This window comes from Parus major, chromosome 1 (assembly GCF_001522545.3).
Source record: "Parus major isolate Abel chromosome 1, Parus_major1.1, whole genome shotgun sequence".
NCBI lineage: Eukaryota > Metazoa > Chordata > Aves > Passeriformes > Paridae > Parus > Parus major.
The window spans coordinates 113,894,227-113,914,059 of NC_031768.1; the positions used below are offsets into that span (position 1 = coordinate 113,894,227).

At 43.7% G+C, this 19,833-nt stretch overlaps 1 protein-coding gene and 1 long non-coding RNA gene across 14 annotated transcripts in view; one reads left to right on the forward strand and one right to left on the reverse strand.

The window, feature by feature from the left end:
- Window positions 1-859: 859 nt before the first annotated feature.
- LOC107215819 lies at window positions 860-3,966 on the reverse strand. The gene is made up of 3 exons (XR_001525287.3): window positions 3,842-3,966; window positions 3,051-3,188; window positions 860-2,973 (listed from the first exon to the last, which is right to left on the reverse strand). It is a non-coding gene; the product is annotated as an uncharacterized LOC107215819 (long non-coding RNA).
- A 1,276-nt stretch (window positions 3,967-5,242) lies between these two features.
- SYNJ1 (synaptojanin 1) overlaps window positions 5,243-19,833 on the forward strand; it is a 49,939-nt gene continuing 35,348 nt past the window's right edge. For all 13 annotated transcript variants that reach the window (XM_015647902.1, XM_015648231.1, XM_033519108.1 and 10 more), the window contains exons 1-8: window positions 5,243-5,331; window positions 6,600-6,745; window positions 13,281-13,367; window positions 13,757-14,027; window positions 16,225-16,450; window positions 17,615-17,698; window positions 18,258-18,319; window positions 18,602-18,698. In XM_015647902.1, coding sequence (XP_015503388.1) covers window positions 6,622-6,745; window positions 13,281-13,367; window positions 13,757-14,027; window positions 16,225-16,450; window positions 17,615-17,698; window positions 18,258-18,319; window positions 18,602-18,698 — 951 coding nt within the window. In that variant the 5' untranslated portion in view covers window positions 5,243-5,331; window positions 6,600-6,621. The remainder of the gene's footprint in view (window positions 5,332-6,599; window positions 6,746-13,280; window positions 13,368-13,756; window positions 14,028-16,224; window positions 16,451-17,614; window positions 17,699-18,257; window positions 18,320-18,601; window positions 18,699-19,833) is intronic.

Below are 19,833 nucleotides of genomic sequence, written 5' to 3' on the forward strand. Positions count from 1 at the left end.
GGGGGGGGTTCTTTTTACATTTTATATTACACTTTATTACAAACATATTTCTTTTATATCTTTCCGAATTTTTAATCCATGCAATAATTTATCACAGATATGATAAATCTAGAAAGTTTTTGCTGTGGGGTAGCATGTCTTTTATCAGTCCCTCGGCCTCGGTGGGCCATAGGCATGAGCTCCTGGTGTTTGTCTGAATCTGGGAAATGTTTTTGCTACAGCAAGCTAAAAAACTAACTAAAAGTAAGGGAGAGCTCTGTCCTGCTGTCTGTGCTGCAGACAACAGAGTCTGGAGAAGGATGTGGGTCAGTGAATGTTGTTTTTGAAAACAAACTGCATGCTGCTTTTTCCCTCTTCTTCACTCTGGGAATTTGTCTCAAAGGTGCTGAACTTAATACCCAGCATAAACAGAACAAAAGATTAGGGATACAAGCATCATAAAGACACTCCAGAACAAAACTTTATGGCATTATTTTCAAAACTGCTACCCATCTCCAGTCAGAGCTCCCTTCATTCCTGTATACAATAGAGGTGACAGAGAGGTTTTCCTTACAAAGGGATTTAGAAATAAATTCCCATTCTTTGCCAATACCAATAAAAACTAAAAACTTCACAGCTTTTTGTATTCTGCACCCAGCCCTCCCTGTGAATTTCCTGGCAGCTCGGGGTCCCTCTGAGGAAGGGTACCCAGCACAAGCCCTCCCCATTCCCCACTCACCCTGCTCCTCCAGTGCAGCGTGTGCTTCCCTCTCGCGGGGACGTCGGTGTGCCCCAAGTGACACGGAAGCCCCCAAGTCTCCACCCCGTCCCCTTCAGCCTTTGCTCCTCACCCCCAAAGAAGGCACAGAACAACTGAAACTGCCCTGAACAGCAACACCTTGCTTTATTGGAACCCTTTCCAGGTGTAGATCCCCCCAAAAAGGAGCTCTGCTGCAACAAGAAAGGGGGGCAGGTCCCAGAAATTCCTCCCCAGAACCCCCAGTCAAAGGCCAGAGGCAGAAAAAGAAGAAGAAAGACAGGAAGAATGGGGTGCAGGATGAAATTGGAAAAAAAAAAAAAAAAAAAAAAAAAGAAAAAAGGATGAGCAGCACAACAGAGGAGCAAAACAGAACAAGGACAGGGAACAGGACACGAGGATTCAGGGGGAAACAGTGGAACTGGGAGCATGATATGGCCACCAGAAATAAAGAAAGAACATGAGTGAGGCAAAAAAGAAACCCAAAAAGAAACCCCAAAAAAACCCCAGGGGAAAACCAAAACAACCAAACAAAAATCCTGGGATGGGCAGCAAGACAGAAAGAGATTAAAAGAACAGTGACAGGGAAGAGGACACAAGAATCTAGTGGGAAACACTGGCATGGGGAGCACCAGAGAGAATAAGAACATGTATGAGGCAAAAGAAAAAAAAAACAAAAAACCCACACCAAAACTAACAAAAACTGGGGAAAAAATCCCAAAACAAAACCAGGGATGAGCAGCAGTCACAAACAGTGACTGACAATCTCAGGGGAACCCCCTCACCTGGATGAGGCGCTCTGCCATGGATTTAATCTACCCACATCTGAAAGCAAGCTAAGACAGAAGTCAAAGTGCTGCAGGATAACTTCACAGCTCCAGACATCTTGTGTCAATCTAGGAATACCATCCAGACTCCAACTACACCCTACATTCCAAATTTCAAATTACAGGTGCCTGGGACTTGTCCTTTTACACCTATACCCAGACTAGGCAGCAGGGCAGAGCAACTCCGTGCCAAATACACCCAGACACCCGTGACACAGAAGGTGACAAACAAGGGGACGCAACAGGGAGGGAAAACTCTTGGCCAGAAGAATGGCCACAAGGACCGAGAGAATGCTGAACCAGATGACCCAGGTGAGAAAGACGGCGAGCCCACAAGGCTTCTTCCTGGGAGGAAGAAGATGCTAACAGAACAACTTAGTCCACGAACCACCAAGATGGATGCCCGGGAATCTTATGGCCACCATCCTCCACCTATCCTTGCATTTGTACTAATCCACAACAACAGATCCTTGTGGAGCACGGCTATCGATACAGCTCAGAACAAGACCTTAAAAGACATCTGATCGGACGCATCTAAAGAGAGATGTGATTCCAAGGCCCCTCTGAGCTCCCGAGCCAAAGCTTCCATGGCCTCAGCACTGGGCCAAGGAATACAGAGATCAGAGATGCCAAGAGTGACACCATGGTTTCCTGTAAGCCCCTGGAAGAGCTAAGGTGAGGCACACACAACATGAGATGCACAAAACACAGAAGGCACGGTAGACAAGTGACACAGCACACCCCGGGCATGTTCTGCCCTGTGCACCTCAGCACATGTGAGCCAAAATAAGGGTTTTCCCTTATGGATCCTAAATATGAGCAAAAGCAAGGAGCACAGTGCCTGTGGAAAAGCAGGCTGCATAACTTTCTCAGTCTTGCCTAAGAAAGTGGCCTGAGAAATCATAAAAAAGAATTAAAACAATCCTTAAAGACAGAAGACAGCCTTGCAGGTGCTGTTTGTCAGTTTCTTGTTTTCTTACAAAAGAAAGTCAAAGGGTAGTGTACCCCACTAACCAATGATAGTAATGTGTTAGTTCACTGACTAATAAGAATTTTACCTTTCAGTACTTTTGCGTGTCAGTCTATAAAAGATCTGAGGTAATAAACCTCACTCTCCTATTCAACTCACAAGAGAGTCTGTGTCATGCTTCTCACCCTTCCCAGTAGTGCCACATTCCCTTGACGTGGCCTAAGGGGCCACAGCTGGGACCGCCCCGTCTCCAAAACTGACTCAAAAATCCCTGGCCATGAGTCCCAGACCTGGCACCCTGCTTTCATCCCCTCTGCGGGTTGCAGCCTTTGACTTAGCTCTCAGATGCCCGGGGGTGAGAATCCACATGGGGCATGAGGGAAGGCCGCCTCACCGTCCAGTGAGTGCCTGCCGTCACCAGGATGTTGTCTCTTAGTCAGCTACAAGAAAGAAAACCAAACATCACTGTGTGAGCTCCGGGGCACATTGGTCAAAACTCGACAACTCTTCTACTCACTGTCTCCTGAGAATGCCTGGGGTCCTTGGGCCAAACGCTTCAGCCCTGCTGGTAGACTGATGCTTGCAGAGCCAAACTCTTCGCGGTGGCCGGGCCTTTCCAAACGCGGCCTCGAGGAGGCGTGGGAGCAATCCCTGGCTGCGGAGGGACAGAGAGCCCAGGGTGGGCTGGGAAAGCCGCAGTTATCCCCAGCCCTGTGGATCTGTCCCCCCATTATCGCTTCCTGGCTGGCCCTAGCATGAGGGGTACTGCCTGCACCTCTCAGGGGTTCTGCCACTCTGCTGCTTTAGGGTTCCTGCCTGCAGCTGCTCTCAGGGAAACAGGGGTGCTGTTAGGGCTCCTATTTAGGGTTTGGGTTAGGGGTCTGGTACACCTGTACTCTACCTTATATCCCAACCTGTACCCCTTATTTTTACTGTTTGTCCCTAGCCCTCCCTCAGCACCTCTGTGCCATTGTCAAGCCCCCCTGTTTATTCCTCAGCTCTCAGCCTCTGTTTTCCTGTTTCTGGCCCCTGCCATGTGTGTGTCACCCTCGAGCACCTGCTTTGCTGTTCAAGATACCCATCTGCCTCTTAGATACTCGTGGGGTGTTTAAGGTAAGCGCTAGGGGAGGGGTGAGAGCTGGTGCACCTCTATTTTATATCCTAAGCTGAACCCCTTATTTTCACTGTGTGCTCTCTAGTCCTACAGCCTTTTACTGCTCTCTGTTCCTCAGCCTGTGACACCCCCGAGCCCACCCGCTTAGCAACCCCTTCTTTGTGCTGCGCTGCCCCCCTGGATGTGGTCCCTACCCTTTTTCTTCTGGCGTTGTCCTCCTCTGAGCGCTGCAAACACCTCCACCCCTACTTTGTACTACTATAAAGGTCTAAACCACCCCAGCGACGCCGTTTTATATCGCCGGGGGGGCGTGGTCATGTGACGTAAGTGATGACGTACGGGGGCGGTGCGAGGAGAGGCGCAGAGAGCGGGGGCGGTGCCAGGTTCGCGTGAGGGGGTTTAGGTGGGCGGGGCTTAGGGTGAGTGACAGGTGCTGCTGCGCGATGGGTGGAGCAGCATCGGAGGGGCATCAGCACAGATTTGCAGCAGTCTCTGGGAACGTAGTTCCCAGGAGTCTCAAAAAAAAAACAACCCCTCCTGTCTGACAAAACCCCGGGCCCAGCACGGTCTGCACCCAGCCCTTGGGGATGAGCATTGCCTTGCAGACTGGGCAGGACCAAGGTAAAAAAAACCCAACTGGGGAAAAAAACCCCAGAAAACAGCAGGGGCAGGGAGCGCCGTGGCTGTGGGGACGATGGAGTGTCCAGGGGCAGGGCTCCAGGACAGCTGCCGCACCGGGGGCTGCAGTTCCGCCCTGCCCACCTCCGTGTCCGCCCGAGCAGCGCAGAACGCGGGGCTCGCTCGCCTTTGGCCTCTCTGTTCGTGCTGTGCCAGCGGCAGCTGTGCCGAACGGGATAAATCGCCTTGGCTCGTGGAGTCTGCCTCCGAAGCTGAGCACTCGTCACTGAGACCATGTTGAGCCGCACGAGTGGCTGAGGGTACAGGGCTTGTTCACTTGCGGAAGAGATTGAGCTGATAATTCTTCAGGGGTCTGCAGCTTCCTCCCCACACGCAGCTCTGATCTTTGCTTTCTCTGATCAGTTATAGGACCCGAGGGAACTCCTGGAGCTCTGTCAAGGGAGGGTTAGACTGAGTATCAGGAAAGGCTCTTCCCCCAGAGGGTACCGGCACTGCCCAGGCTCCCCAGGAAATGGGCATGGCCCCGAGGCTGCCAGAGCTCCAGCAGCGTTAGGACAGCGCTGCCAGGGATGCACAGGCTGGGATTGTTGGGGTGTTTGTGCAGGGACAGAGGTTGGACCCGATTGTGGCTGGACCCGAGGCTGTGGGTCCTTTCCAACTCGGGATATTCCACGGTTCTATTCCGTGACTGCCATCGGAAAGATGCCGGCTTTAGCCTCCGATCCGAGGCGCTGTATCGCAGCCCTTTGCCCAGCGTGGTGACTCAGAGGTCGCTCAGTCCGCACGGCTGTTCCTGAGCTTGTTCCTTGGGTTTCGCTCCTCGTAATAATCCCGCAGCGGGATTTGGGACTGACTGCCTTCCACACACGGCTCGGTTTGTTTAAAGCACAGCTCCGCCCCACCGCGGCCCCGGCACCTCTTCCCCACCCCCCCATTCCCCTCCCTTCCGGGGCGGGCGGCGCAGTGCGGAAGGACGCGGGGCCGGGAGGAAGCGGATCCCGGTGGATCCCGCCGGCTCCGCGGCACCGGGCGGGGCGGACGGACGGTGAGCGGGGCGCTACCGCGGGGCCGGGCCTGGGCTCCGGGGTGGCCGGTAGAGGCTCGATGGGGCGGGCACTTCCAGGCGTGTCCCGCTGTGCCGGGAATGTGGCGGCCCGGCGGTGGGAGCCCCGCGGCTTGGCCGTGCCCTGAGCCCGCCCGGCCGCGGAGGGCTCGGGGAGAGGCCGGAGAGGGCAGTGCGTATCCGCTCCGGAGGTCAGGGAGCTGCCGGGAAGGGAGGGCGGAAAGCCCCGCTCCGGAGCAGTCCTCCTTCCCTGCATTTTCCCGAGCCTTAGCAGGGAAAATTTGGCTGCTCTCGCGTTTGTTTATGGTTTGCTGCAGTGTGAGAGTTTTGTGGGGCTTTTTAAGATCTCGCTCGTGTGTGGCTGGCGGGCAGCGTCACCAGTACGACACTGCGATGTTTCAGCCGCCGCAGGGCAGGGTTTAAATCAAAATCAAACCCTGCTTTTGTTAAAAAAAAAGGGGAGGGAAAAAGAGCCGAAAATAAGCTGACATTTTTGTACCGTCCTTTAAAATATCTTGACGGCTTCAGTGTTTACAATCTGCTGTCTTTTTGTACAAGGTCAGAATAAGTAAAATAGATCTAAAAATTGAAGGCTGGCCCTCTGCTTTTGGCACTAGTTTACCATTAAGGTGATTGCTACTCTCCCATGTTGGTGGTAGCTGGAAAACCTTTTCGTTTTTTTATTTCCCTAAGAAGAAATCTAGTTTATTAAGTACTGGGAAAGAAATTGCTTTAAACTAAAAGAGAATAGGATTAAATTTAGATGTGTTCCCTGTGAGGGTGGTGAGGCCCTGGCACAGGGTGCCCAGAGAAGCTGTGGCTGCCCCTGGATCCCTGGAAGTGTCCAAGGCCAGATTGGATGGGGTTTGGAGCCTAGGATATTGGAATGTCCACGGCAGGGGGTGGAACTGGATGAACTTTAAGGTCCCTTCCAACACAAACCAGTCTGGGATTCTGTAAAATTCTAGTTGTCTCAAAGAAGCTTTTAAATAAATATGTATTTTGAAAGGTGTTTCTCTGGCTTGTTCTGGTTTTGAAACACTCTTTTATCATCTTTAGGTAATCCCTGTAGTTGTTTTGGAACATAGATAAACTAAGTCTCATGAGGTAGAATGAGGGAGCAGGGGGTTTTGTTGTTCGTTTTTGTTGAACACTTAAAATCTCTAGGAAAGGACATGAGTCAAACCTGCTTTGTGGGAGATGTCTGGAAGCACAGGGAGGTTTCATTAACATCATCTTGTATTGGACAGGGCTGCCTGCGTTTGAGGCAAAATGGCTTTCAGTAAAGGATTCCGTGTCTATCACAAGCTGGATCCGCTTCCCTTCAGTGTGATTGTGGAAACCAGGAACAGAGAGGAATGTCTCATGTTTGAGTCTGGAGCTGTGGCTGTACTCTGTAAGTCAATCTGTTTTGATAACTACCGTGTTAGAAAGGTGGCAGACACTGTGTGAGCTATTTATTTGTGGAGTGTAAAGAAGCAACTGTTCTATTTTTCTGTTTGCTAATGGAGAGGCTTCTGATTTAAATGAGAAAATAGGCATTTTCTTATCTTCATCTGTTGAGAGAGAATTTTACACATTTAATTACATCTCTTTATGCATCTATATTTTCATGTCCACTAAATTTTCTTACAGTTGCTTCCAACATCATCTTGTTTTGTTGATTCTGAACAACCCTATTTTGAACACACGATAACTCATTGATGAACTAATTATCTGTGTTGCATTTCATAACAGTAAATTCTATATTCTTAAATGTTACGTCATAATTTGGTCTTATTTTGTGTGATTTTAGATAGCTTTTTGATTTTTAGCTTTATTTTGTCCCTGTATTTTTAACCTCCCTCAAGACTCTGTATTGATTTGTTTTGTCATAAAATGAGTAATATTTGGAGCAAGATTGCATTGAGGAGTTATTTTTACATGTTTTAAGTGAAAATCGCATGAGATATTTTCCTAAAGTTTTGCCCACTTCCCCCTTTTTTTATTGGAGGACGCTAAAATGAGAAGTGCTGAAGAGATCCATAAGGCCTATACATAGGCTTTTAAAATATGTTAAATTATAGCATATGTTTGTGTTCTTTAGGAAGTCTAAGCACCTGGTTGCACAGCATTTCTGAGCTTGATTTTGGCTCCTTTATAGAAAACTTTCATTCCATGGAATTCGTTTTCTCCTTAGCCAGCACCTGCTAGAGGCCTGGCAACAACTGATGTTGTTGCTGTAGCTGTATGATGGTCCAGGTGAACAGTGGGTGTTTTTCTCCTATTTTTGAAATTCTTTCTTTTTCTGGTACAGTTTCTTCATACTATGTATTTAAGTAATCTCCTTGACTTAGGTAGCAGTATCCATACAGCACTGTAGTATGGATTAAGTCTCCAGTCATAAAGGCAGTGAACAGGTTTAGTGAAGCCATAAAACGTTTTGAAGATTTGTGGAACAGGTTGTTTCAGCCTATGTTTAGTAATTATGGAACATACTTGAGCTACTTAAAGGCCAACAGATGAAAAATAATTTATTCTTGAAGGTTATGCTCAGAAAGGGCAGTAAGTCACTTCTGATGTCAGGATACACTGCAGGCACCTGGATAAATATCCTTCCCTAAAAAGTAAAACCCGTGTCATAGTTCATGCCCACTTCCTGCCCTTGTTGTTGCCAAGCAGAGGAAGCCAGACCTGAAGGAGGTTTGAAAGCCTCTCTCCTCTTGGGTTCTGTACTTCTGTTAGTGATAGCTCATTATTAATCTGCAAAGCACTGTCCTTGGAATTCTAATTGGTAGATTACATCATAGCAAATGTTCATACTCAGCTGGAAGTAGTTAGTTAGTGAGTATTGTTTTCAGTAAGCTTAATCAGGAAACTGCTTACTCTTTTTCTGTCTGGTATATGGACATAGTTTTCCACTGAATATTTAGCAGTGTCATTTTTCTTTAATTCCCTCCATTTTATTTCCATAAAATTCCCTAAATTCTTTAGGTACTGATAGTTTTCTTAATGGTTAGAAGATCACAATCTTAAACTGACAGCAGAAAAAGCCCAGAAATTCCCTAGGTCAGGTTTCTTTTTCTTCTGTTTTTCTGCTTGCTGTTCCCATCTGATATCAGTTGTTTTTAATGTGTATTTAAAGGAATAGAATTATTAGCACTGTGGGAAGATTTGTGTAGTGCTACTTTTCCATCTCACTGGCCATGTCACAGAATCCAGCCAGAAGATTCCAGTCAGTAGCTGTACAAACTCACAGGTATTTGTACAAATAATAGACAAAGTTAATGAAATATTACTGTCCCTTGGGGAAGATTTCCCATGTTTGGAAATCTGTGTGAATAGATAGAAAAATGGTCAGATCAAGCATGTATCCAGAACAGCGTCACTTAAACTGTCAAAAACTTCTGAGTTTTGATGATGGTGCTACCACTTTTTAAACTACAAAAATTGACAATACTGTTAGACAGTTTTCCAAATATTTTGCTAAATACTGGAGATTAAGTAACCTGTTTAGACTTATACCTGATCATAGTTCTCTTACCTGTATGTAGAGTGGATAATACATGCACAGCCTAGTGAAATACATTTTAGCATTAAAACTGATTCATGGGGCTCAGTTCTGAGAGCCTTAGTGAACTGCATCTCCTGGAATATCCACGTACAGAAATTCAGCTTTGAAAAGGGCTAAGAGAAAGGAATGGAAGCTTACTGATCCTTTCAGTGTCATCTTAAAGGAAGCACATCTGTCATTTTGCTGAGGGAAGGATAACCTTCCTCCCCGTGCCCTCGGTGAGGCACTGCAAGATGATTCAGAGGATTTAGTTCAGCCTCGGTAGGAAATTCTGCAGGGCTCAGATGGTGGCTGATTTTCAGTGTGTGTGCAGTGTGCTGTTCCAGTCAGCCAAGTCAGAGGGAAGCAAGGAAGAGGGTCAAAGGGATAGTTCAGAGGTGATGGTTGTGTAACTGTTCAGTCTGAACGTGGGAGCAGCCCAGGCCATCCTTCTGCTGGAGGTTTTCTGTGTGGATTAACTAATACTGTTGTCACCGAAACACCTGAGCATTACTTTGCTTTCTTTTGTACATTTAACACCTTGCTGGTCTGCACAGTCCTGGTATTGGATTAGCCTGAGACACTAGAGTCTGAGGGGATCCTTCTCAAAGCCTGGTGAGAGCACCTGGGTTTAAATGTCAGCAGCTTCACTGCTGATTTGTTTAGAATATAGTGGGAGTGTCATAGAATTATTTTTCTTATTTTCCATATGAAATGGGCAGTATGTTTATTCTTTGAAATAGGGCTCTCTGAGATGTTTTAACTGGAGAGGTTTCCCTGACTGGGCAGGAGTGTGCTCTCTCTCTCTTCCTGCTGGTGAGTCATCCCAAGTGAGTGGTAAGCTGTCTTTACTCCTGTCGTCTGCTGTGGAGAACATTCTGTCTGAGAAAACACTGAGCCATGAAGATGCAGGAGCATCACGCGCATCCTCGGACCGCAGTGTCATAGTAAAACTGAGGAGAGAGCAGGTGTGAGCAGGAGGAGGAGCAGTGCCCACCTGGGCTCTCTGGAGCTGAAGCAAGAGCTGTAATAACTCATGTGCAGAGGCATTCTGGTAGCTGTTCACCACCAGGGTTAGCAGTGCTACTCAGACCACTTCTTAGTAAGAAAATTCTTCCATGCATCTAAGTCAAGGTGGTCTCAACAGGCCTTGAAAAGCAATCTGGCAGTGTTCCCTCATCCCTAGCATCCTGAGCTGAGCCAGTACTAGGGGTGTGTCAAAAAAAGAGGTATCAAAAGTAATAAAATAATTCTTTGGTTAATTTAATAAATGTAGGTAGTGACTGTATTCTGATTTTGATGTCACCTCTGTGGTAATATTCAGGTGTTAGCTTTAATTTAAAGACCAAAAATTTAACTGTCATAATTTGACAAAACCAGTGGGAACTTTAGGCTTAAAAGATCAAAACCAAATTGTGTTCCTAAATTTTTCAGATTTTTTTTTTCAGATTTTTCAGATTGTAAACCTTTTAAAGTGACAGATGTGTGGTCTTTCCTCTAATGTAAGTTAGAAGTCTTGGGTCTGAAGGAAATGCACATAATTTCAGGATTGTGGTTTTGTTCCCTGCTTAGAGTCCCATATTCTACCTGGAAACTGTAGAACTGTAACTTGAAATGTGTTGTCTCATGGCACCCTGAGAGCTTACGAAGAGGACAACCCAGCTGTAGAAAGCCTACATGGTGACTTTCACTGTGATCCTAACTTTTTAATTGTTAAAATTGGGAACCTGATTTCTGGATCTGGAATGAAGCGGAATACATGTTGAACCAGATTATCCTGAAAACAGGATTGTTGATGGGGTTCCATTTGTGTAACACTGGGAGAGCTGGCATATTCCATTCAAAATAATTGAATGGTCACCTTTGTTTATATGAGTCCGTGATTAATAAGGTATGCTTATTACAGATGACATTTTAAAATGCTGTTACTTGTTCATCCGTAATAAACAGTGACCTGAAATTTTGTTGGTTTTTTTTCTTGACACTGCAAATGGGGCTTTCTGGCTTTCTCCAGATGTACATTACAAATTGGTTTGAAAATCACTCCATATGTGTTGTGGTTTTCTGGAGCTTTTTGTTAGTTTGGCTTGGTTTCTTGACACTGATTTATAGTGATCATGAAAGGACAGAATCTTTCTGGTTTTGGATGGCTGAAGATAGGGGTCAGTAGGACTGGTGCCTTGGGCTTCTGGAGAGCAGAGTTTGGCCTGTTAAGGGGACTGGATAAGAGTCCCTTGGGAAGAGAATGAAAAAGAGTGTAGTGAAGCTGTGTCTTCCTGGTTTCATCTTGATTTTCAGAAGCTTCAAATGCTTTTTCTGGATGTTGTAGCACTCCTGACCACAGGAAGTTCCTTGTTAGGCACTGCCTTGAAAGCAGAAGCCTGGGATCAGTGAGCATAGACCAGGGCAGGATGAAGGAAGTGATGCCACATTTGACATTTTCCCATGTGAATTTTGCCCTTAAAAAACAAATTGAGGTGGGAAAAGTGCGGGCAGTGTGAAAGAGAAACACTTAGGTGGTTACTGTGGAAAAGCTTTGAGTTCACACTGAATTAGGTCCAATGTAAATGAAAAATATGGCATGAAATGTTTTTGGTTGGTTCTTGGGCACTTTAAGAAAACAGTTACTAGCCACAGTAACTTTCTCTATTTTTATTTGATTAGTTGGTTGGTTTTGCAACCCTTTGCTGCTTTATTAGTCTTCTTGTTGGTTTGGATTTGCAAAGCCCATGTTACTTAATTTACTTTGTGCATTTACTTGTTAAGGCTTAACAAGGATATCCTGCATTCTCTGCAATGGAAAAAGAGAATAAATCCATAGAAGACAGAAAAGGCATTGTTCTGCCATGTCATTAAATCCTAGCAGGCACCTTTAAGAAAAATCCTGCAAGAAGTTTGAAACGAAACCTGATCTGACCATAATAATTTCAAATGTGGAGGAAGAACATGGCAGCTTTCTGGTTATGGAAAGCTGAGTTTGGTAAAAGACAGATTGAAAGAACCAGGGTCTGAAGTTTAAAAGTTCTTTCCAGCCCCATGGTTTTCTGGTTAAGAAAAACACAGTTTGGTGATGCTGACAAAATGTTTTTAGATTGGCTGCAGGTTCTTAACACTCACTGTGGGTGAAGACTTTAGAAATAAATCCTCATGCTGCTGTAAAACTCTGTATTACATCTATGTTACAGGAATATTAGTGCAATAGGTATTAGTGCAATAAGGTAAAGAAACTTTTTTAAAATCCACTTAATAAAGCATTGAATGGGGTTGGATTTCAAGCTGTGGTTAAATAACTGTTTCATCTATATTAAATTGTCTGATTCACTTTAGTAAAAGAGCTGGCAGATATTTGAACAGAAGCAATAGGCTTGAGCACAGACAGAACTATACTAATCTTAGGGAATACTTGTTAGGAAGAGCAATTCTAAATAAAATAGAGGGTTTTTTTTTTATTCTAAATAAAATAGGGATTTTGTCTAAATGGCGTAGCTAATGTGAGAGGGCACAGCAGAATGCCAGGGTACATAGGCATTATAATTTACTCCTCTTCATGTCATGTTCTGAGATTTTTAGTGTGAAAGCAAGATGGTGCTGATTGTTGGTAACCACAGAACCTTGATCCCTGTAAATCCAGTGGCAAAGCTGGAATTGTTGATGTTGCCCTTCCAGTGCAGTCTCGGTCATAAGCAAAAGCTCAGGATGGGTGGGATCCAGCTGTTCTGCAGCATCTCTCAGCTCTTGGGCTCGTGGGCCTGGCTGTTACAGTGCTGATGAAAGGGCTAAAGTGCACACTTAACTCCCAGGAGAGCAACAGCAAATATACTTCATATGACAGGGTTGTTAGCGGTTTTTTGTTGAAAACTGTCTGTGAAAACTGTGTCTTCCTAACTCATCTGAGACATGGCTTTTAAATACCAGTTTTTGTGGGCCTGCAAGAGTTTTGATCTGCTTGGAATATATGAGATAGTCTTGTTCAGGGATAATACTGCCACATCATGGTTTTATTCTTGGAGAAAAAGGGTAATTTTTTAAAATAAAAAGTGATATTAAAGACTAATTTTAATACAGGAGAGCTTTCTCAGGCATCATATTTGCCTGTGCTGTAGATACTTTTTATAATAAGAGATGATGCTGTTAAAAATGTCAATGTTCTCCTTTATTATCACTTGGATTTGTGCTTTTTTTATTGCTTAAAAACATAGCATGATCATACTCTGTCACAGAATCAAACCCTCATTTTCCATTATAAAGTGCCATATGCTCATACATTTTGATTTCTTTCCAGAAGTGTCACGTAAGCCCTGCTTTTGTAATCTCTCAGATTTTCAGTTTGGAGTCACTGCTCTCACTGCCGTAGTATTGGGGCTTTTACATCAGCAAATATTTTCCTTTCTCTCCATAGCTTCTGCAGAAAAAGACACAATCAAGAATACGTACTCCAAAGTCATGGATGCATACGGGCTCTTGGGTGTGTTAAGACTGAACCTTGGTGAGTCAAATAGTAAAACCTGAGTTTTTCATTTGGGGCAGAGTACTGTGCTGCTTGTGTAAGACTGGATCTTTGCAACAGGAACAGGGCTTTTTTTTTCTATTTGTTTGGTTTGTTTTTTTCTTTGCAGAGTAACTTAGCAGTTTGGAGCACTCCCAAAAATGAGGGAGTGGACAAAAATAACTTCTGTTTCTGCAATCCCTGTTCTTTGCAGTGTGGTTTCTTTTTTTTTTTTGTGTAGAACTTGAGAATGCATTCTTGGCATTGGTTCTTTTTTTATGTTTTTCAGGCAAACTGGGGTGGGCTTCCATGCCTCCAGCACATAAATGAATCAACATCCTACTCTGCTAAGATCCATTCTCTTACCTGAGCCCTTTCTTGTTTTGCAGGCGACACACTGTTACATTATCTGGTTCTAGTAACGGGATGCATGTCTGTGGGAAAGATTCAGGACTCCGAAGTTTTCCGAGTTACTTCCACCGAGTTCGTGTCATTGCGAGTTGACCCAACAGACGAGGATCGCATTTCAGAAGTGCGCAAAGTGTTGAACTCCGGAAACTTTTATTTTGCATGGTCTGCAACTGGCATCAGCTTAGACCTGAGTCTCAGTGCTCACCGCAGCATGCAGGAGCACACCACTACTGACAATAGGTTCTTCTGGTGAGTCCAGAATGGGTGCAGCAGGCGTTACATAGAGTAATGAATTCTAGAATAGCATTACTTGAACTCTAAGGGGAGAAGTATGTTACTAATGACAGGGTGCTTTCGTGACCACTTGGGAGTTTCTTCATTGAAAGACACAGATTTTTCACTGCTTATATTGTGTTTTCATCTGAACATCTCCTGTGATGTTGCATTTCAGTTTGCTGCCTTTTAATTCTTCATCAATTGGGTCAGTTTTTTAAATGGGTGTGGTTATGAAGCTTCAAAGAAAAAAAAATACTATTTTTTAGAACATTCTGGATTCTAAAGTGGTGTAATGTTTATAGATAGATTCCAAGGGGTTTACAACATATGAAAGCACTTCAAAAGTTTTGTTACTCAGAAAATTGTGATGCTGCTGGTTTTGTTGAGACAACAGGTAGGTTCTGCTGCAAAGTGCACTTTGCTTGGCTGCTGCACTCGCTATCCTTTTACTGGATATTTTTGAATAAAGTATAGGTTTTCACACAAAGAATTTTTGGTGAGAAGAATACTGCTTCTGCTGATCAGCAGCCTAAATAATGTCAGTAATGCACACTGACATATCAGAAATTCTGTTCCCTTCAGCCTTTGTTAAAAATGCTGTGTGTGTCTAGGAATCTTGGAAGGTGCTGAAGACTTGGGTTTACACTGTTAGAACAGGTGAAAAGCTCCATCCGTCCCCCTCTTCTGGCCAAAATGCACCAAATGAGCTCTGGCATATGAGTCAATGCTTCTCTAGTCTTAGCTGCTACTTTGGTCAGGTAAAGAAATCTGATCAGAGTGAAGTATAAGAAAAAATTATTAAGGTAGGAAATAAGCTCAGGTCTTCAGAAACATTATTTCCTTGATGTAGGTTTATAGGGGTTGTAGAAACCTTGCTGTTTGTCTATGCATCTGAAAAAAGACTTGGCTCCCATTGATCAGTCAGTGCTGCAAGGCTTGAGAAATAATGCCTGTCCAAATAAGCTGGGCTGATTCTGACCCCTGTTGTAAAACTTCAGAAGTTACCCGGTTCTGTTTTTTTCAGTAAGAACCAATCCCCACAGGAGGTGGGTGGAATGCCCAGGTTCCAAGATCTAGAAATGTAACCTCTAAAAGTCAAGAGCAGAAAATATTCTGCTTGTGCACTTCAGTGAGCTTTCTGGGGAATTTTTTGTGCCGAACATCCAGGCTCAGAGTGCCCAGGGAAAGAATATTGTTTGCTTTCAGTGTCCTATTATAATGTACCTATATACTTAGGTTTAGGATGAAAAGGCTAAAATTAAAGAGTTTCCACCATTATAATGACCATGCTGTTTACAATTCCAGAGAATTTTTTGGGCAGAGACGCAATCTGACATCTTCCTGGAGCTTGCTTTTCTTTTTTTTGTTATGTAGAAAATTTTGCTGCCTTTTTATAAAAGTGAATGTTTCTGAAGACCAAAAGCCAAGCCCCACTAAGAGTGAGGCAAACAAAAAATTTCACAAAACCCGAACTTACTTAATACAGCATTGATTAGTGCTGCTAAATGCATAGGTACATGCAAACTGTATCTTCCTTTCATGTGAACAGTAATTGCTATTAGAGAATGATATATGGAGTATATAAAGCACCAGCACTTAACCCTGAAATTGGTGTTTAAAGAAATTTGAGAACAAGTTGGCTGGGAATTTATTCCTGGAAGCCTGTCTGGTGAGCAGCATAGTGTTAGGGTGAGGTGGCATATAATGAAAGTATTCAGTGTATATTGATAAGAATTTCTTTTCTAGCTTTATTTTGTGGTGGTGGGAGATTGAACAGTGCTTTACACACTACAGAAAAAATAACCTTGTCATTGGAATTCTGTCTCGCTTTCCTAGAGTCTGCAATCTTTGGCTTCTCAAAACAAGGCTCAGCAGAGAAGTATAAACAAGCTTGGAGTGTTGTTCTTTTGCTGGGTGACAAGCAAGGGCTAGAAGGGCTTATTATTTTAAGGTCATTGAAATTCACAGCTTCACTTCATCTTCTTATTGTGCAATTTGCTATTTCAGGAGCATTTAAATGAGAGTTATATCACAAAACTGTAGCATGCCTATTTTCCTGGTCTTGTTTGTGTTTGTAGCTGTAAAATGTGAGGAGTTGCTAGTTGGCTTAACAGTCTGAGCTGAATTGTAATTCCTTCTGGTTATTTGATGGTTGTTTTCTTCCTGATAGGAACCAGTCACTGCATTTACATCTGAAGCACTACGGTGTAAACTGTGATGACTGGTTGTTGCGTCTCATGTGTGGAGGAGTGGAGATCAGGACAATTTATGCAGCTCACAAGCAGGCGAAGGCTTGTCTCATATCACGACTAAGCTGTGAACGGGCTGGCACCCGATTTAATGTCCGGGGAACAAATGATGACGGTCACGTTGCCAATTTTGTTGAAACAGAGCAGGTATGTTACGCTCCAGTGCACATTGCTTGGCTGACAAGACAGCGTAAATCCCTGTGTGGTTAGATTTTTGCTCTAAATCAACAAATCTCAAGTCAAGTCTGCCACCAGCAGATATTGGAACAGTTTCTTTGATGCTAAATTATGAAGCTAAGTAGGTTATATAATTTGATGATCTTGGTTTTTAGTGTGGCTTATGGTCAGGGCATGCCTGGGTCTGAGTTGCAGTAGCTTAAGAAGGTGCTGAACTCCTGTGGGTGGCTGTGCTTCCCCTGAGCCCCTTGAGCTGCATGGCAGCATGTGTCACTTCTGGCCTGAGCTAATCTAAAGTAAAAGAAATGGGCAAAAGGGATTTTTGGCAAATACCAAAACACCAGTACTCGTGGCTCAGGAAAGATAAAAGCGTTCTGCTTTGCACAGCTCCTCTGAAAGGCGGCTTGTAAAGCCACTGTCATTCAGCTGCCATGGATTTCATAGCTCTGCCCTCATTATACAGAAATAGGAGAATCTGCTAAATCTTTCTTTGCTGGCTTTCCTTGGCTCACTTTCCATGGTAGCCTATTCCCAAGGGGCTGTACCTGCCGCTGTGTTCATGCTCCTAGGTTTCTTTGGCTGACACCATCCAGAACCCAGGTGACTGAAGGAGGACTTTGTGCAGGAAGGGCTCTTCTTTCACAGCACCAGTTTCAGGAGTTAATCAGAACACTCTTAAGTTTTGTAGCGTGTCAGTGTCACTGAATGGCTGTAGCGTGTTATTCCATTTCAGTTTTCCTTTCCTGGGTACTTCACGGGCCGTGTTACATTGGTTTCTGGTGCAGAAGATCTGTATGAGTGTTCTCATGAGTAGGCTGCATGGTGATTTTCTGTGCATTGGTGTCCATATTAACTGTTCCTACCAAGGTGTTTGAAACATCTTACTCCTAGTGAAGGAGTTACTCAAGCCCAAAAAATAAAAGCTGTATTCCCTTACGTGTTGTGAACTGTGGTTCTGCAAGGGAGCAAGAGAGTGACGGAACTTTTTGTAGGAATTGTTCAGAGTCTCAGAAACCATATTTTAGCTTGTAATGTGGAATATGTAATTATTTGCTCCAAGTATAGTTAAGGCTAAGAATTCTGAAAGTTTACATTGTGATAATTATTCATACTATGCTTTGCTTTCCTTAACAGGTGATATATTTGGATGACTCTGTGTCATCTTTCATACAGATTCGAGGATCTGTTCCATTATTTTGGGAACAGCCAGGACTGCAGGTATGCAAGAGATACATTTAATTATACATTATAATTCTTATTAATTTCCTTTTAAACATCATCTGCTAACCTTTGGGCTCTTCTGCACAGTTGCCTGTGAGGATGAGGTGATCCTTTGGGAACACTTTGGTGATGTTATGACTCAACAAGACCGGTCCTCTCAAGTCTAAAAGTTGCTTTGCACACTACTTGAATGTCTATTCTTTTTTCCACATCTTCTCTTTTAAGTTCTTTTTTCTCTTTTAAATGGGTTATCTAAGGGCATCCAAAGAGACTGTTCTCTTCTGAGTTCTTCTTGAGGAGAAGTCTTTTCAAGAAGTCAGTAAGGATCAAGAGTTACTGTAATAGTATTTCGTCATAATATTCTTGGAAGAGGGACTGATTCACTAACTACTACTGTGACACATTTTTTTACAAGAAAGGTTAAAAGAAGTTTGTGCCTTACAGGGACTCTAGGCTCTTTAGACATACCAGCATTTTGCAGCAGAACTGCTGAAACATTTAGATGTCTTTTTCTCAAAACAAGATTTTGGTAAACAATGTAATCTTGGTGTTGCAGGTGGGATCCCATCGTGTCAGGATGTCAAGGGGCTTTGAGGCAAATGCACCAGCTTTTGACAGGTAAAAAGCATCTAAATTTTTTGCTAATGCACTACAAACCTCTGGTAAGTTCTGCTGCATCACAGAGATGGGATTTGCTATTCCAAATGGGAGGCTTTGTACAAATGTGGGATTCAGCAGAGCTGGGAACTTCCCGGGGATTGCTTATGCCTTTCAATGCTTTGTTGGAAAGGGTGAATAAAATTTCTCTTGAATACTTTTCACCTTCTCAGTGTTGCAGGTGTTGCTGTTAATTTTCTGTGTGCCAGAAGATGACTGTGGATTTTTTTCTTCTGTTAACAGGCATTTCCAAACCCTTAAAAATTTATATGGCAAGCAAATTATTGTAAATTTACTTGGGGCAAAAGAAGGGGAGCACATGCTCAGCAAAGCTTTCCAGGTGAGTATGACAGTTCTTTCACTGTGCATATCCTTGGAATTTGCTTGTTTGCAGTGAAGCTTTTATATAGCCTTTGGAAACCAAACCTCCAGGTATGCTGTGCTCTGGGAACTAAAATTTGGTTTATCATAACAGCACTGCTTAAGATGCACAACGTGAAATGAATTGTTTAAAGTTCTCTGCATAATTTGTGTTTGATTCTGTTCAGATTGGTTACTGTACTGGAAAATTATAACAGCAACGTAGACAGTGTAGACAGAGGGATTTTAAGTTATTTTCATATTTCATGCTTACTAGTGTCTTATTGAAAGCACAAGTCTTTTCTACGCCATAAAATTGATGCATAAATACATTATGCTTTATTATATGCTTATAATATGCTTAATGCTGTGATGTTTCTTTTAAGGATATTTCTTTTGAAATTGATGGATATATCCCTTAATTTATTTTTTTTTTTAAAAATACAACTTATCAATTTAAATACGGAGCTGCTTCATGATTAGCAGGAAATAATCGGTTCAGAAGGTGTTAACTCTAAGTGGGTGATCTCATTAATTCCCACTGGTTAGTTTAAAAGAAAACCTCACATTGCAGTTCATAAATACCAACTATTCGAGGAGTTCTGTCTGAAGCCAGAGAACATGTTGGTAGCCAGCCATCTGTTATTTCCCTCTCCCTTTTCCCTCTGTATCCTAGTGATTGAATAGCTTGGGGCGTTCACTTGGGGCGTATCCAGCTCTTGTAGTAAGAGACAGGAGTGTTCCTAGATGTGCATCGATTCCCAGGGCTTTGCCAACAAACATTCTGTGGGCACTTAAGGGTTGTTCAGGGAGTATTAGGGAAGCTTTTGCTCCAGCCACTCTCCACAGCAACCTCAATAATTTGGGTGGGTTTTTTGTCAGTAGTATTTGATGAAGTGTTTACCCAATCCCCACTGCTGATCACCACGTCAGTGACTGCTGGTGAACAGGGGTTTTGCTGAAACAGCCTTTAGCAAGTGAAGGCATTTGTACAGCAGAAGAGGCCATAGGCTGCCTTGGTGACCCCTGGTGTAGTAAGGGAAAAACCTGACTTTGTGACAAGGAAGACAAAAATACATGTGAAATATTAATCAGTTCTGAGTGATTTGTTTCAA